This window comes from Macrobrachium rosenbergii, chromosome 31, assembly GCF_040412425.1.
Source record: "Macrobrachium rosenbergii isolate ZJJX-2024 chromosome 31, ASM4041242v1, whole genome shotgun sequence".
Taxonomy (NCBI): domain Eukaryota; kingdom Metazoa; phylum Arthropoda; class Malacostraca; order Decapoda; family Palaemonidae; genus Macrobrachium; species Macrobrachium rosenbergii.
In genome coordinates, this window is record NC_089771.1 from 22,086,313 (window position 1) to 22,104,232 (window position 17,920).

General features: G+C 37.3%; 1 protein-coding gene across 1 annotated transcript in view; it reads right to left on the reverse strand.

Moving 5' to 3' along the window:
- The window catches only part of LOC136855408 (girdin-like), a 454,012-nt gene that overhangs the window by 22,519 nt on the left and 413,573 nt on the right, over positions 1 to 17,920 (reverse strand). Inside the window, 9 exon segments of the mRNA XM_067132402.1 lie at positions 1,651 to 1,796; positions 2,943 to 3,143; positions 4,977 to 5,111; positions 5,536 to 5,709; positions 5,809 to 6,069; positions 6,301 to 6,426; positions 7,020 to 7,039; positions 7,042 to 7,157; positions 16,373 to 16,482. Of these exon segments, the coding sequence (XP_066988503.1) occupies positions 1,651 to 1,796; positions 2,943 to 3,143; positions 4,977 to 5,111; positions 5,536 to 5,709; positions 5,809 to 6,069; positions 6,301 to 6,426; positions 7,020 to 7,039; positions 7,042 to 7,157; positions 16,373 to 16,482 (1,289 nt within the window).

The window sequence follows — 17,920 nt, forward strand, 5'->3', positions numbered from 1 at the left end:
TACATCATTTGATAAATATTTCAATTCATAAAATGACACCTGTTAAAGATAACTTTACCAAAATGTTAATAAAGTTAACTTTATAAATATGTTCACATGTAAATTTATTGATGTTTTACTGTAATTAAATAATAGGATAATAAAAGATGTCTGTTCTTTGTTTCCAAGAATTCCTGAAATCTAACACCAACCCACAATATAGACTTATTTCTAAATATCAGTATGAAAGTTAATAATAATACATTTCTTCTAAAACACCAATAATAGAAGAGTTTTCATTTTAACATGATGGGATTTCCAGCATTTTCCTCTAACATACCAAAATATGTTTACGACTTTTGGAGTGATCTCTCCAAAATTCTCACTTTCTGAGATGTTTGTATAGAAGGCAGGGACTTAATATTCAACTATCAACTTCTTATCAGTATACTGCTTCCCAGTGAATTTCCATTTGGTTGCTTAAGAAACCAGTAAATGAGTTTTGAATACAAGAAACAACATTTTTATTTTAAATGATTCAAAGATCAGAGGCATTTAGTAGATTTTAATTAGTTTTGTTGCCATGTCCATAACGTACACAATAATAATTAATAAGTTTCCTTTTGCAATCTGGTACTTTACCATATACAGTACATATATATGAAAGGTTAATTATTTACCTGTATACTGACATTTAGTAGAGATTCTGAAAAGGAGTATGTAACTTCTATTCCACTAATATAATTATTTCTACACTTTCCTGATCTAATCTCATATAATTTGTACTTTTCATGTCATGTGGAATTGCAATTAATGATTTTAATTTCTGCAATCCTGATAGCACCCTCCTACATGTCTGGGTATGATAGAAGAATACCGTAGTATTGCATATTTTAACCATGCACCTATTACTCACTAGACATTGCACTTCATCAGTCCCTATTTTTACTTTGCTCCTGCATACTGCTTCCTTTTCTCACTATAAGAAGCAGGCAAAGTTATTTTATCTGATGTCATGGGGAAGCTGAGTGCTTGGAAAGCCCTTCACCCAAAACCGGTTCCTATGCCCAAGTCTGAATGCTGCCTGACAGTTTTGATTACTCTTAAGCTTCTAATATAATAACTGTAATATTCTGTACTTTCCATAAGAAATGTGAAATTCTTGTTCCTTTCTTCTTTCTTTCTCTTATTCTTCATTTTTCTGTCACATATACAGTATCTATATTATTTTATCCTTAAAACAATGGTAATGGTAATAACCTTCTCTACCTATGATTAATCATAACCTACTAGAGTTTAGAAAAATGCTGATAAACCTACGCTTCATTCACTTTAGTCATATGAAAAAAAACAAGTGGTGCTGTATATACACTAACAATCTAAATGTGTGAAAAGTTATAAATTCTTAACGAAAAAAAAATCAAGGGATTCCTAAACATAGTATGAATTGCATTAGTCTGAGCTACCTAAATACTATAACACAATTTCTTAATCTAATACACTATCACTGGAACAAGCTTACATTGTGATTTTTAACACTGAAGATTGATTGCTATTACAGCAGGAAAAAATTACAGTACTAAATATAAAACTTAAAATATACCATGTAAACTGCCTTGTTTAATTTTTGTTCTGGTTTCAAAGTGTTACATAATGCTTGTAAAAACTCACGTGAAATTCTTTTCCTCTTGATGGAAGTGTTGTTTGTCTTCCAAAGTCTGAGTTAAGAGATCATGGTACTGTGTCAGCAGCAATGAAACTTGTGACATCAGTGAACGTCTATCTTCTTCTAAAGTTACATTTAATGTCTGCAACACCTGGAAAGTAAAGCAAAATTTAAGAAATATCCCACAAGCATGAAAAATTGGCTTTGCATTATAAGTTCAATGATCACTGCTGCTTTGAATCAATTACTTTTCAATTTAAATACCTCAAATCACATGACTTCTAACTGAAATTCATTTTTTCCTTTGCACTGTAATCAATCAACTTCCTTAACAAGCATTAATTTACGAGGCAGATATGTTGTCATCTTTGCCTCAGTTGGTTGGCTGCGTCTATAGGTCCACAACCTTTTAACACACATCTAAATTTACTTTTCACCCTTAGGCAAAACCCATGCTGGCACAAGGCAACTTTAAAATAAAGAAGAAATCCATTCCTCACCATTATATTTTTCCCTTTGACTTAATATGAAAATGGCTAATTTAAGCAGCTTTCCCTATATCCCTCTCTTCAAAACAGTTTAATCAGGTAATAGATTTAATCAAAACTGTATCAAAGGACTAGCCTAAAAGGCAATTTGTGAGGACATATGTGCATCAGTATACACTTCAGAAAAACCATCACAAGCAAAATTCATAATACAATTTCCTGGAAGAAATTATACTAAGGCTGAAATGCCTAAAAATTTTGCTTCTATGAAATAAAAAATGCATTCCCACCTGCAAGCTGACAATTGGAAGTGATACAGAAAGGGACAGGATAGTCTGGTGAGCAAATAAGGTAATAGCGTATTATGATGTAAAGTACAAGTTTACAGGAGTCTAAACTTTTCTATGAGATTCTTCAAGATGTTTCATAAATACCATACTTCTTTTTGCATGGCTTTTAATACATTACTGTAGTAACATTCTCACTGGCCTGTACAGTCAGCAATTTATATCTAAGCTCAGTCATCAGAACTACATTGCAATGGTAAGTCATAGTAAGAGAAATTACTACTCCTGCAGTGTGATCAGCAACCTCATTTTCATGAATTTCAGAAAGAACATAAGTGGCTACAATCAGACTTCAGTGAAAATGTCTTTTAAATTGATCCTTTACATTGCACTAAGATACTGTACTTACTTAAAAAACAACACTGTAATCATAATTCTAACCATGCAAGATGTAACTATCACAAAACAAATATGAAAACATTAAGAACAGCTGATGTTAATCACCAGCAGTGAAATTCTTACCTGACATTTGTTGGTTAGCTTTGATACTTCAACATCAAGAGCTGCCATTTGATCTCTCGTGTCATTAAGCTCTCCATCTAACTCAGTCAATCTCAACTTCACAGTATTGTTCTCAGTTTTGACCGATTTATAATCTCCTTGAAGATTCTTATATTCCGTTCGCAATTTCTCATTGGCTGAGAAAAGGCTTCGGAAATCATCCTGCAATAAAACCTTAGGGCTTGAGCAATAATGTTCTAATGCACATGAAAGGTATATAGAAAAAAACAATATAAAACCTTAACTATATAGTACTGTACAACAAAGATTCAAACAAGCTCATGTAATGCTGGCCCACAAATGATATTAAAAGGTCAGAGCAATCAATAAGTGCCATGAACTTCTGCTACATATATTCATAAAGATATTTTAATTTTGGGAAACTATGACTTCCAGTGTTTTTATTTAATATAACATATGGTATGTCTTTGGTGTTGTTTATTCACAATTCTGTAGATCTGCAGTTATATGGGATATAACTTTATATTTAAGTGCCAGCTTTGAGTTAATAAATTACTTCATAATGGATTTCCCCTTGGCTGCTGAGGAATTTATTAACATTACATACATGAGATTAAATTTATTAGGCAAATTTAACCTTCAGTTGGATGTGTCATACTTACTAATATAAATTTATTGTAAAACTCATTCACTCAAGACTGATACCTTCACCTTTAAATACTTTTTTTATGTTTATAAAGGATTAATGACCTGGATGTTATGATCAAGTAATAACTGAACAAGGTATAAATAAATTTAAAGAGGAAATACCAGTGAAAGAGAAAGCTCAGAAGTAGTAAAATCAGAAAATTAATAAAATTAAAGTAAAATAAAGATAAATTAATCAGAATGTACACAGTGGTAACCAAACATCAGTGATCAATGATAAGTAAATTAGTCTTTAAGGAATTAAAAAGTTATATTATTGCACAGTATAGCAAGAAACATACACTATAGAATATAATGAAAGGGATATTAGCAAAGACATTAGAATAGGAGAATTAGTCACTACAGCAGGAGATCCAGTTTTGTTAAGCCTACCTAACATAAAGAAACAGTGAATATATAACCTATATTAAGAAGGAATAGATCAGTAAATAATGTAAGAGGTATGGTAACTCGAGAACATTAACATAAGTAACAAAAACATACAAGCCATTAGCAAAGCATTTAGACCTGGACTTTGGACCAGGCAAATATTTTGGTTACTATATTTCTTTTATATTAATGATAACCAGTTTTGATAATGTTATATCTCATATCTCAGATGGGTTATTTATTGTGTAACTTCTTGCATGATCTATGCAGTATGTCTAGTCCTCTTCCCAACAAATGATAAATTTCGATTAACTCTAATAATGTTTCAGAACACCAGGTTAAGGAGAATTAAAAAAGAATGTAAGCAGTTATCATTATTGTTTATATAAATAGTTTAACCAAGCCATTAAATTAACATTCTTAACTCACTCTTTTCTCAGTTCTGAGAATATTCAAGATCTAAAATGTCTGTTATAATTAGTATTCTCTTCTCAGTCTTTTATTGTCGAATTCAGAGTTTTAATGGACTTAACACCTTTTATAGAAGGGACAGCAAGATTGACATCTATCATCTTGAGGAATTCTGCTTCAAATGTAGATGGGGAGTTTCTAAGTTTTCTAATGAAAACCTCTTGATATACACCCTTAACCTTCAAGAGTCATCTGAACTGTCAGTACAACACTGAAGGCCAAGTTCAACTTGAGCTCTTTTTCTTTGCTTAACCAAGTCATCTATTTAAATTCTACTGGTGCATACCCATAACCATGACGATTCTTTAGTCAATTAGTCATCAAAGAGAAAGAAAGCAAACTAAATGCATCAAAGTTAAAGCATAAAAATCCTCTTGTAATACCTGCGCTGTGTTCAAAATGACTCACTGCAGGAGCTGAGGTACCAACCTAAGGAGATATACTGCATAGTTGTTGAATATCTTCAAAGACTAAGCAATCACAAACCTTAAGTCTTGAGTGCTCTCCACGAAGATTTGCTAATGAATTTGAATCCATCTTAAGTTTAGACATTTCTGCATCAAGGGCTTCCCGCATCTTAAGCAAATCATCTTCACCAGCTGACATTTTATTCTGTCGCTCCTAAAGCAACAATAACAATATTAATAAAATCTCCATGTCATTGATAAACTTCAAATTAAAAGGAGATTATACAAATATCCAATATTTTATGGCAATAGGCTGACTTATTACCAATGAACAACACTTTAAAAAAAATCAAAAATACCACCAATTTTAATGTTTTACGCAGTCAATTCCCCAAAAGTTTCTCACACACTCCTCTAAAAGTTTTCACCTTTTAAAACTGTACTAAACAGGTAACATTTTAGTTCATAATGATATATATAAAATAATATTTCAAGTTTAAAAGAAAACAAACTGATTATTTACACAAGTAACCTATTTCCCTGTCTAAGTTTCATACAGACACAATATAGCTTTTATAACCGACAACTTGTTATTAAACATTGTGAGTCTGTCTTGTCAACAATACATATAAACTAACCTTCAATTCTTTTTGTTCCTGCTTAAGATTCTTATGAGCAGTCTTAAGAGTGTTATGCTCAGAAACAAGGTTATCATATTCTCTTGTTAACTGTTGATGAAGGCGCTGAAGAGCTTCATGGTCATTCACCAGCTGTGACAGCCTGTTACCACGCTCATCACAAGATCGGCGAACCTGCATAAATCAACATAAAGGTTTATAACTGTAACATCAAGAAACTAAAGGATGTAAGTTTTCATTCTCAAGAATAACAAAGGCTAAATAATATCCTACCTTTTCTTTTTCTGCATCACTTTGTGTGGCTGATGATTGCAAAGCTGAATTCTGTGCAATCAGAGATGCTGACTGGGATTGCAATGTGGTATTCTCAACCTGCAATCGAGCATTTTCTCCTTGAAGAGTAGCATTGTGCTGAGACATAACAGTGTTCTGGTTGGAAAGTGATGTCACTTGTGATTGTAAGGCACAAACTTGCTCTCGATAACTGGCAGTCTGGGACTTCAACTCTGTTATCTCACTTTCCAGGCTGGCCCTCTGCAAGGGATGGAAATAAATCTGTTACTTGGCCCATTACCAGAATTTACCGCTTTTAATAGGATTACATACATATTTAGAAAAAAGGTTACTAAAATTACTTTACCATTAACTTTATAAAGCATATAAAACATATAACTATATAGTTACAGTTCAAACAGTTACAGTAGAGATACTGATAAATACGGAGTTTTGAGAGAGAAAAAAAAAAAACAATAATTTATCATCAACCTCCTGATTTCCACGATGCAGAGCTTCTCGAAGTTTGGCCATTTCTTTGGAAACATCTTCAATAACACCTGCAGCTGCTCCTTCTTCATGATATCGTTGCTGTAAAGTCTCGAACTCACTTTTAACCTGTTAACAGGAATTTACAATTCAGTGGACATATTTTTATCTCAAACATTAATGGTGCTACCATATGAATACTTGAATTTAAACACTCAAATCATCACTAACTCTATGATAAAGACAAAACACTGAAAAGAGCGTTTGGAGATTGTAAACTGCCAAAGGTGAGAAACAAAGCCCAAAGCAAATAAAGTGAAAGAGATAAAAAAAAAGAAGAGATGGCTTTTGCAGTAGGAAGCAACGAGTTTTGGTGACAAAAGAGACACTCAGAAAAACCATACAGAAGTGTTCCAAAAGATAAGGCAGGCAAGGTGATGACAATGACAAGAAATGTTAGCACAGAGCTACTGTAATAATGCTTCAACTGAACTTATGACTTCTTATAAAAAACGTGAAGATAATTTTGCATGGTAATATTTTAAGGATGAACAACCTCACAGTTGTTATTTTCATTCTGAAAATTTTAAAATTTTAATTTATAACACCTTTAAGAATTAACCAAAAAGACAGTAAACGGCTACAACACCCATTCAGGAAAACAAAATAACATTTCAGTTCCTATAAACACTGCCAATGCAAAAGACTTGTTGTATTCTTACCTCCATTAACTCTTTACGAGTTCCTTGTTTCTGCTAATTGATTCGCTAATCGAATCTCCAACGGGCTTTATTTTCTCTTCCCGACTTCCACACTGCGTTTCAAAGTTCCTCTAGCATGGCCGCAATGCTTTGTAACGGCTGAAATGTAATTTAAACTTACAAAACAAAAACAGTTGTTCTACATAAACACATCAACCATATTAAGCACTCAGCATGCACTGTGATGAGGGTTTACATAACTGAGAGGTTTGTAATGAGCAAGCAGTTTCAAATCAAAACTTATAATTCAATAAAAATATGCTATGAAAACAAGACAATAGTACATTTCATTTAAGGATGTTACTTCTGCACAAACAGCAAAAATGACATTTTTATTCTAAAATAATAGTTTAATACATACTTACCTGTTAGTTACATATAGCTTTGAGTCTTTGACGTCAAATTTCAAAACGCATGCAGCTCAGTCCGAACATCGGGTGATCGCCCCTTACCTGCCTCTGTCGGGTTACTTAGGAACTATTCCAACATGCTTCAGAATAATTTGCCTACCTGTCCCCGTGGGAGGAGGTGGGCTTTCGCATGTAACTAACGAGAGAGTATGTGTTAAACATTATTTTAGAATAAAATGTCATTTTAACAACATACAACTTACCTGTTAGTTATTATAGCTGATTGACACCTTTAGGAGGTGGGGCAATGACAGCTAAAAAGAGTTGTTGGAAACATTAAGGTTATTAATGTAGAAAATTTCTTAGTTCCTCACCTGCTAAGGTAGCTGATTCCACAGTTACTGCTCAGTAACCTGCTATCCTCAGAGCAACCGGGTATAATGACCTGGTCGCAGATTGCTTAAGCTGTATCAGTCACTAGACATGGCCATGGATAATACCACAAGCTACTGCTCAGGGCGCAGCACAAACATCATGAATTACAAAAGGTCACCCAACACCAAAGAAAGATATAACCATAAAAACTAAAACTAACTGTAAAACTAACTAAACTTACCTCACAGACAACCATAAAACCTTTCACACCTAAAAACAAGTAAGTAAGGTAGGTTAATCCTCCTTACCCCTTTACCCATTACCGTGCCAGATACAACAAAGGGCCCTAACGTGCTGCACTCGTCAAACACTGTCTGCACCCTGCTGAGAGATAATGCCCAAAGCAAATACAGACTTACACCTCAAGCAGTTGCTTGTACACAATATCTGAAGGGAGAGGTTCCTTTTATGCGAGAAGTGAGATAGCCTCACTTGTGAGCCTTCACTTTACACATTTTCAAATCATTCTCTGAAATATTGGAGTGAGCTTCAGAAATCAGATCTCTAATAAAAAGGACATGGCATTCTTGGACATTGGTCTAAGAGGGTTCTGACCAACACCATATGAATCTGGAAGGACCCCTAATATCTTTTTAGTCCTTAAATAATATTTCAAGGCTCTGACTGGGCAGAGTGAACCTCTGCTCCTCACTCTACCAATTCGGACAGACTTCGGAATCTCAAAAGAGCGAAGGCCCATGGGTGCGAAGGGGTCGTTCTTGGCCATAAAAAACAGTTTGAAAGAACAAAATTGCTTTTGAAGCAGAGAATCCTACTCTCTTATCCAAGGCGTGGATCTCACTGGATTCTCTTAGCTGTAGCTAACAAAACTAAAAGAGGTTTTCTCGTAAAGATCTCATAAAGAAGCAGAATCCATAGTTCAAATTTCTCAGACATAAGCCACTTCAGGACTACATCAAGATTCCACTAAACAACTTTAGCATCTGACCCTTAGAAGGTACGAAGGATTTAATAAGGTCCGTTATATCTTGGTTATTAGAGATATCCAAACCTCTGTGACGAAAACAGTAGCCAGCATGCTACGATAACCTTTAAGTGTGGATACAGAAGGTTCTTATTCCGAGGAACAAAAGAAAATCCGCAACTGCGTCACGAGGTTCTGGAAGAGAAATGTCATGATCTTTGCACCATGAACGAAACATATTTCGCCTTGGACTCATGACCTGATCGTAAGATGGTCTTCTGGCTCTAGCTTGATGATTGAGCCGCTCTTCGAAAATCCTTTGCTTCGAGAAGACGTTCGATAGTCTGAACGAATGATTTAGCCGCAGACTTGAGCAGGTTTCGTGGAAATCCTCCTGAAGTGGGGCTGTCTGAGTAAATCTACTCTGTTTGGAAGGCTCCTCAGGAAGTCGATCAAAGAGATCCCATGAGAACTGGGAACCAATCCTTGGAAGGCCAGAAGGGGCTATCAACGTCATCCTGGTGTTGGGTGGTGCTGAAATTTCCTCCAACACCGCACCTAACATCTTGAACGCATGGAAGGCGTAAAGGTCCAGACCCGACCAATTCAGTAGCATTGCGTCCGCCTGGAAGGCTGCTTGGTCGGGACAGGAGAGCAGAAGATTGAGCCTGTTAGAGCTTGTTCATCGCAACAGGTCTACCAGAGGTTGACCCTAAAGTCTCACAGCGACACACACTTCTTCTGTGCAAATCCACTCTGTGGACAGAAACCTGGTGCTTCCTGCTCATGAGTCGGCTCTCACGTTGAGGGCCCTGAATGAATCGTTAGAGCAGAATCTGTGCTTTTCTGCCCACAAAAAGGAGGTCTCTTGCTACCTCGCTGAGGGAGTAAGAATGAGTGCCCCTGTTTCTTTATATAGGAACAACGCTGTGGTGCTGTCTGAAATGAACCAGAACTGTTTGTCCCTGTACGAAAGGTGGGAAGTGTCTGAGACTCAGGTGGATTGCTTTCAACTCCTTCTTGTTGATGTGCCATTCTTTTCATCGTGATTCCACAAACCTGAAATTTCTTTACCCCCAACGTCGCTCCCATCCTACTCTAGCGAGTCTGCAAACAGTTCGTGTCTGGTTCGACTGAAAAAAGAGACAGACTTTTCTAATTTTTCTTCGATCTAACCACCACCTTAGATCCTCCTTTGAGTACGGTCCGAGATTGGAAAAGGAGAAGGAGTCTGGGGAAGCGTTTTTCCTGTTCCATTGCTCCTGAGGTAGAATTGAAGGGGGCCTCATGCGTAGCCCTCCCCAGGGAGACAAACTTTTCTATTGACGCCCAGAGTTCCCAGGAGGCTCATCAAGCCTTTACGGAACAGGTATCCATATCCAGAAAGTTCTGGACTTTTCTTTGAGACAGTCGAGATTCTTTGATCTGACGAAAGGCCAGAAAGGAACTGTTTCAGTCTCACTCCTAAATAGATCCTGGATTGTGAGGGAGATAGGTGAGACTTCTTCCAATTGATTAGAAGTCCTAGCTTCTGAGTCAAGTCGAGAGTTACTTTCAAATCCTCCAAGCACTGAGACTGAGACTGGGAAACGTATGAGCCAATCGTCTAGATAGAGAGAGATCTTTATTCCTCTGAGATGAAGAGCTTTGGCAACAGTGGACATAACTCTTGTGAATACTTTGAGGGCTGTGGACACACTGTGCCACAGAGTCCTGAACTGATAAATCTTCTCCTGGAAAACGGTTAAGAAACTTCCTGGACGGGATGGATCGAATGTGAAAGTAAGCGTCCTGCAGATCTATTTGAGACCATCCAATCCCTGACGAAGAGAATTGAGGACGGATTGCGCTGCCTCCATCGAAACTGGGTTTCTCCACGAAAGGTTGAGAACTTACGCCCAGGACTGGTCTCCAGCCTTCTGAGGCCTTTGAACAAGAAAAGACGGTTTGTAAAAGCCTGGAGAGTTGACTTCTTCCTACCATCTCTATCGCCCTTTTAAAAGCATGGAGTCTACTTCGCACTCAGAACCGGAGCATTTCTCTAAGTTGCTGGAATATGCTGTCAAAGCTAAAGGTTCTGTTGCAAGAGGGGGCCTCTTGAGGAAGGATAGAATATCCTTCCTTTAGCACGGATTTGTCCACTGGTCGCTCGATCTCTCCTTCCCAAGTTTGCCAGAACTGCTGAAGTCTAGCTCCTACTAGTGCATGGAGGACATGCAGATCACTTTTTAATTGAGGGTTTGATCAGCCCTGGAGATAAATCTTGCTTTGCCCCGAAACTAGATCCTGTACGTGGGTGAGGGCCTACCACGAAAAAGGGCCTATTTGGATTAACTAGGAGGACGAGTTTTAGCTGGCAGAGAAGGTTGAGGAGCTTTTGGTTTACGAGAGGATTGCGCCAAAAGGTCCTGGTGGAACTTTTCTGAGTAAGGGATTTCGACATTTGGCCACAAGTTCTTGAGGGAAAAGGTACTTTATCCAGAGGTGCGAAAAGAAGAGCCGATCTTTGAGTCCTAGAAACTCCACGGCGACAAAAGAGCACCAAAGTTGTCGCTTCTAAGAACTCCTAACGTGAAGATGGAGGCTAACTCAGGCGCACTCCACGAATCCTTTATCTAAAAGCGGGGACATAACAGAAGAGAAAATCGAAATGCGCTTCTCGAAAGACCAAAAGACTTTACCTTCCTACCCAAAGCGCCAATAGTCAGTCCATAAAACTGATGACTTCCAAAACTCGGAAAAACGTTCTTCAAAAGGTGGTCCAACTCTGAAAGAGAAGAAAACCGAGCGAGTTCATCGCAGAACGACGGGTAGAATCGAGACTGGAGAAGTCTCCTGAGAGGAGGAAGCTCCCAGAGAAAACTTCCCAGTGTCGTAGCAAGCCTCTGATCTTAGTAGAAAGCTTGGAAGGAGGGAAGCAGAAAGTGGTTTCCCTGATCACGCTTTGTCTTCCCAACCAGAGTTCATTTCTTTAATGCCTTCTTAGCTGAAATAGAAAGCACTAACTTCATAAAGGAAGAGGTAGGTTTGAGTCTCTTGCGACTGAGAGAAGGGAAGCTGGCATGCAGGTGCAAATCCTCAGGAAAATTATCAATAAAGCGGCAGTTTCTTGTAATCCAGCGAGAGGAGTCTGGTTCGTCACAGGAAACTCTTCCACAACTTCTTCCTCAGACGAAATAGGAGAAAAACCTTCCGCTTGCACACACACATCTTGTGAAGGAAAGAGTAGGAGCCTGAATAAGAGCTTGACGAGGAGCTGAGCCTGAGTAGGCGCCACAAGAGAGCCTGAACTGGCGCCACAAGAGGGAGCCTGCGCCACAAGAGAGTTTGAACTGGCGCCACAAAGGAGCCAGGATGGCGCCTCACCAGGGGCGCTACCTGAGGCGCTTGAGCACGAGAGAGCTTAAATCTTGAGAGCGCCTGAGCCTGACTGGCAAGAGCCTGATCCTGAGCCTGAACCAAAGGAGGATCAGAGGCACAGATCGAGGAGGAGCTTTCGTACTGGGCGCTCGAGAGCTCGAGACTTGCTGAGGAGGCATCAAATACACTTCAGAAGGCTTTGCTGGAGAAGAACCAGGCCTTCCGAGCCCGCCAAGAATGCTTCCAATTTTCTTGTGCATCGTCGAAGAAAGTCATGGTAGACGAGGATCCAACTGAAACGATGATCAGTAGAGCCAGGATCGTGATGAGGAAGAGGCGAGAAGCCACAATAGGCCACGTGAAACCAAAGGAGAAACACCGGAACGCTGGGCAAACCGAATGGGAAGTCTTGATACCTCTTGCGCATGAGCCTTGCGCCTGGGAGAAGATTCTTCAGACGACGAAAAATCTCTCCGGACTCTCCAAAACTACAGGAAGGCTGTGATACGAAATGGCTTCTTCTTCTGAACCGCTGGCGAAAGATTCCTGGACCTCTTCAATGGTCTAGACTCGTCGGAAATCTCAGCCTCTGCGCAGGCGTCACTGGAGCTTGAAGAAAGACACTTCCTGAGTCGCTTTCAACGGGCGCCTGAAACAGCCTGGGAAACAACAGGGACTGTTCGAGGGGCGACTGCTCGTGAGCAGACCCCATCGCCTCCCTTGACTTTCAGCATGTCTTCTCCCAGGAGCAGGGGGAGCTTGACAGAGGCTTAGGTCTAGGAGAACGAGTAGGGCGAGCAACCACCTCTCCACCACACTAACACTTTGCACTGCACTTAAATTATTCACAATATTTTGGAAAGAATCCATACACACTGAAGGGATTTCACGCTAACGCCATTATCTCCATGGCGCCCACAATAAGGTTAAATCTGGCGTCCATCTGGACTTGATACTCCAGACACGGTAACGGGTTCAGGATATCAGAGTCAGAAAAGAATATTAGTAGCCACGGGGATAATAATAGGAAGTTTCCTGCACAGCTAAGGAGATTCCGGTTTCTGGAGGGAGAGAAGAAGAACTTCTAGCTAAAGCTTTCCTGGCTCTATCTTTCTCAAGCTTCTTTACATACTTAGATAGAGCTTCAATCTTTTCAGTCATACTGATACATTCATCACACTTCCTCTCATATGAACATTCCTGACCTCTACAAGCCACACAAATTGAATGAGGATCAAGACTAGCCTTGACCAACCTCGTCTTACAGCCTTTGCTGCATACCCTAAAGGTATAAGACCAGAATCTGACATAATTATCAGAAAACCTGACTAAATAGGTGACAAATAACTGGCAAAGCCGCAAACCAACAAGAGAGTACTTCACCAAGTGAAAAACAGCTCCATGTAGGCAGATACAATGAAATTCGGCTCGAGTACCGATTAATAATGTCTTGGCGTGATCGCAAAAGTATTCTGAAGCATGTTGAATAGTTCCTAGTATTGCCCGACAGAGGGCAGGTAAGGGCGATCACCCGATATTCGGACTGGCGCTGCGCAAGGCGTTTTGAAATTTTGCCGTGGCGTCAAAGACTGTGCCATATAACTAACAGGTAAGTTGTATGTTAAAGTACTATTTACATTCTCAAAAATATAAAATAGAAAACTTTAATTTCAATAACATCATTTAGGTTTTAGGTTGTCAGTGCAATGCTTAGCATTTCAATCTGATCTTCCAGAAACAAAACGATAAAAAAAGGAAATAGAAATTACAATACTACAATGAAAAAACAGTTTTACAAACTAGTATGCAGAAAGTCATCTTTAGAACTGGGGTACATAAAGTAACTTGAGCTACAGTAGTTTAATTTCTAGGGTCCTATTTGGAACAAGAGAAAATCTGAGTAATCAAGATATTATCAACACTGAATAAGTAGAGTACCATTTTCAATCGCCTATTTAAGAACACAAGAACACAACAACTAAATATTAATATTAATGCAAATGAATACAGTATACAGAAATTCATTAAAAACCCAACACATGAAAAGGTGACACCCTTGTAATGGACAACCTGGTTATTCATTCTGCTACTGTATCAAGCTGTGACTGTGCAATTGTACTTTTAGCTTCATTAAGGGTAAGTTTACTCTCATTCCCTACAATTTCTTTCTTTTCCTTTAGCTGTCCTTCCTACAGATTTTCACATTAGAGGAACAAATAAAAAAATCTACATTCTTTCACTCATGATGATATTAGGAAGAAAATCATAGCTTGAATTTGTTTTTACCTGACCAACAAGTTAATTTTAATTTCAACATCAAAGGACTATCAGTATAAAGGAAACTTTGCACACAATGTAACTGACAATCAACATTTGGCACCTCATCATTCCATGCAAACAAAGCATAATGCATATTCCAGAATGATGTTACCAAACTGGTGACACATTGCTAGTGCACAATGAAAAACTAAAAAATTGCTGTTACCATAATTTTGGCCTCAAAACTTTCACATGAAATTAGGCTCAGTAAAATTAATGCTGAATGCCTTACATTTGCCAAAATACTTTTCCTTTATGAAAACTATTCAACTTGTGCTCAGTACTACAAACTGACAAAATAGGAATCCTTTTAATGGGTTCCATCCCACACTATACAAGGGATAAAAGTTCCTCGAAAAAATATCCTCTTCCACCTTGGAAGCTGAAAATGGATCAGGTTCCACAATAGCACCTAACTTAAGCAAGATTAATATTGAGGATGTGAACACCCTTTCTTGCTCACTGAGGTGAAAACATCTAAAAATTGCCTTGCTTAATAAACAAAACCTATAACCTCCCCTCAAGCCAAACGATAAGATCAATATAGAAGTTTATTTGTCAACAAAAATACTATATATTCCAGAAAAGCAAAGCAATGTTAGTGATACATAAAGTAACATTCTTTAACTGAAGTAATTGTCTTCTGAGGAGGAAAGCTATTTCTGGGATTATTACTATTGGAAAAAATATACCATAATACAGAAATTTTATATAACTTCAATTTACCATATCCTTAAATAGAATAAATGCTTAATATCAAGAAGAAAGATAAGAGGTAAAAGGACCAGAAGATTTAAAATACCTATACATCAAAATTCATGACAATACAAGAAATTACAACCCAAAACACACAGAAAATAAGAAGGGAATCAACCCAAAATTTCCTGTCAAAAATATATATAAAAAAGTAGACAAAATCACAGTAATAAAACCTACAACTCTGAAATAAAACCAAAAGGATGCCCTACACCAACTGTTATTATTTTTTGTCTTAAGGTTGTAGAGCAGGAAAGGATAAAGAACTGGAAGGGAAGTTTGTAAGTATATTAAGAATATTCAGAAAAATACTGTATACCTCAAAAGTTTCTCTCCAATTTCTAAAGATAAAATCATAGCCAATAATATTTCAGAATGAATATACTGACACTATGAAAGCATTTTAAGGGCACTCATATTCACACAGATTATTGGAAGCATAAGGAGTTTGAAATATGATAGTGTAAGTGCACAGGTTGTCAAAGAGCTTATTGAAAGCTATCAATAAAAACAAAACTTAACAGACCTTTTGCCTATGGCAACTGTACCTGTTTAATTTCTTTGTACTGCGCATTATTCTGGATATCTGTGTGCTGAAACCATAAATGACACTTAGTTGATCTATGGGCTTCACTATATACAGTATTTACTAAATGTAAGAATATAGGCCAGCTTCATAACAAGATTAAATCTTTTTCTCAGATTATAGGGCTAAACAAGTTATGCCAGTGCCAGTCAATTTTACTGGGCCTACAGAATGCTCTTCCACCTGTGAAAAAATACTGCACAAGATGAAAGTATCTTTCTTAGTCAATGCTCAAATAGTGTCAGTTAGCAAGTATATATAATAACAAAGGATCTAAATTATTTTACACAACAAAAAATGAAAGATTAATTTCCATACATGAATCAATATTCTACAAATAATTGTTATTTACATCAGAGCTTTTACAAAAGAGAAAAAGAACATTTCCAGTACAGTATAGCAATACCATATAGGTAAAAGGATGCATTTTTGTCTAATTAAATCAGGTCTGATTCTGCATTCTTGTAAACAATAAGGAAACCAGAGCCATTACACATGCAGTAATATCCAAAGAACATAAATCTCTACAATGTCAACAGGAGAGAAAGTGCAACATGAACAGAAAATTGAAGGGGATCCTTACTCGCTCTCATTATCTGACACAGGGGCAGTTAGGTTGTCAGCATTCAATCCTAACTTGCTCAGATCTGATTTAAGGCTGTCAAGCTGATTAGACAACCGCTGAGTTTTTACCTGAAATAGCAAAGGATCCATAAAAAAGTTCCATAAAAATCATATATTATATTATCTAGATAAATATATAAAACAGGAAAACTGTTGATGATAACAAATTTTTTCTTTCTTTTTGGATTGAGAATTAACAAAAAAAAAATACACTTGGATATAACTTTAAAGGGAGCCAGTATGAAGATTGGTTAAAAGGTCGTTAACAAGCAACAGTGAGTGAGGGGGTGGGAAATCCACTTCTCACATAATAAACAGTGCCACTTTTTCCTTCAGAAACAAGGACAAATATGGGGTTAGTTAAGGTTGGAATTTTGATAAGAGCCTTCATGTTTGCATCATCATCATCAACACCCCCAGCTCCATATGAAGCAAAGTACCTCATGTTTTTCTTGTGCTTTATCTTCCAAATATCGCCCCTTGTCCAGCTCACTATCATTTACTATTCTCCCAGGGATTCTACAAAGAGCATTTCCAAGCCACCTCCATCTCCTTTTCATTATTACCTCAGTAAATATGGAAATTCTGTAATTTACATTATGGTATCATTTCTAACACTATCCTGCCAGTTGACTCATAAAATTCTGTGCAAAGCTTTATTCTCAAATAAAAAAATCCTTTAATTATAGTTGCACTGTTAATTTTTTTAGCAAAAATTATCATACTAGACTGATGGAAAATCTTACTTTTGTATGCAACTTCCAACTATTGTATTTGTTTTACAGAATTTATCACACATATCCCTTGGGCAATTTACCTTTATAAATCTTTCTCTAAATTCCACCTCAAGAGAACCTTTATTGAATACCATTCTGTCTCAATATTTGATAGATTCAACCTCATTAATCATTTATCCATCTAATGTTATTTTGTCCCTCTGCATATTTTGTCTTCATTATTTGTGTATTTCTTAGATTTATTTCCATCTCTCTAGATATGAAATACATTCTATTAAGCAAGCTTTATACATCTTATGGCATTTTCTTAACTCAAATAGCATCATCTACATATTCTAAGTCTGTTAAGTTTCTATACTGTTCCAAACGAAGTCTGCTCTTCCATTTCTGACCACTCGTTTTCATTGTAAAACATATCAGAAGGGCAAACAGCAATGGTGAAATAACACTCCCCCTTAGTACCCAACTGTTTACTGCAACCTCATTCAGCAAGAATCCATCAACATTAATTTTGTATCTGCTTTGTTCATGGATAATTTCAATTACCTCCACATATTTATCAGAATGTCACAAGGCATTTCATGATACTGGTCTGGGGACACTGGTAAATGACTTCTCATATCAATGAAATGGATATCTATCCCAAGCACATTTAAGGACTGATCCACATGCACTACTCACAATTGCCTGGCCCCTGTGAATTAGCTATGGGATCACTGTCATTCCCAACAGAAGAATGAAGGCCAGAAGAGGAGTTCACAGCTTATTTG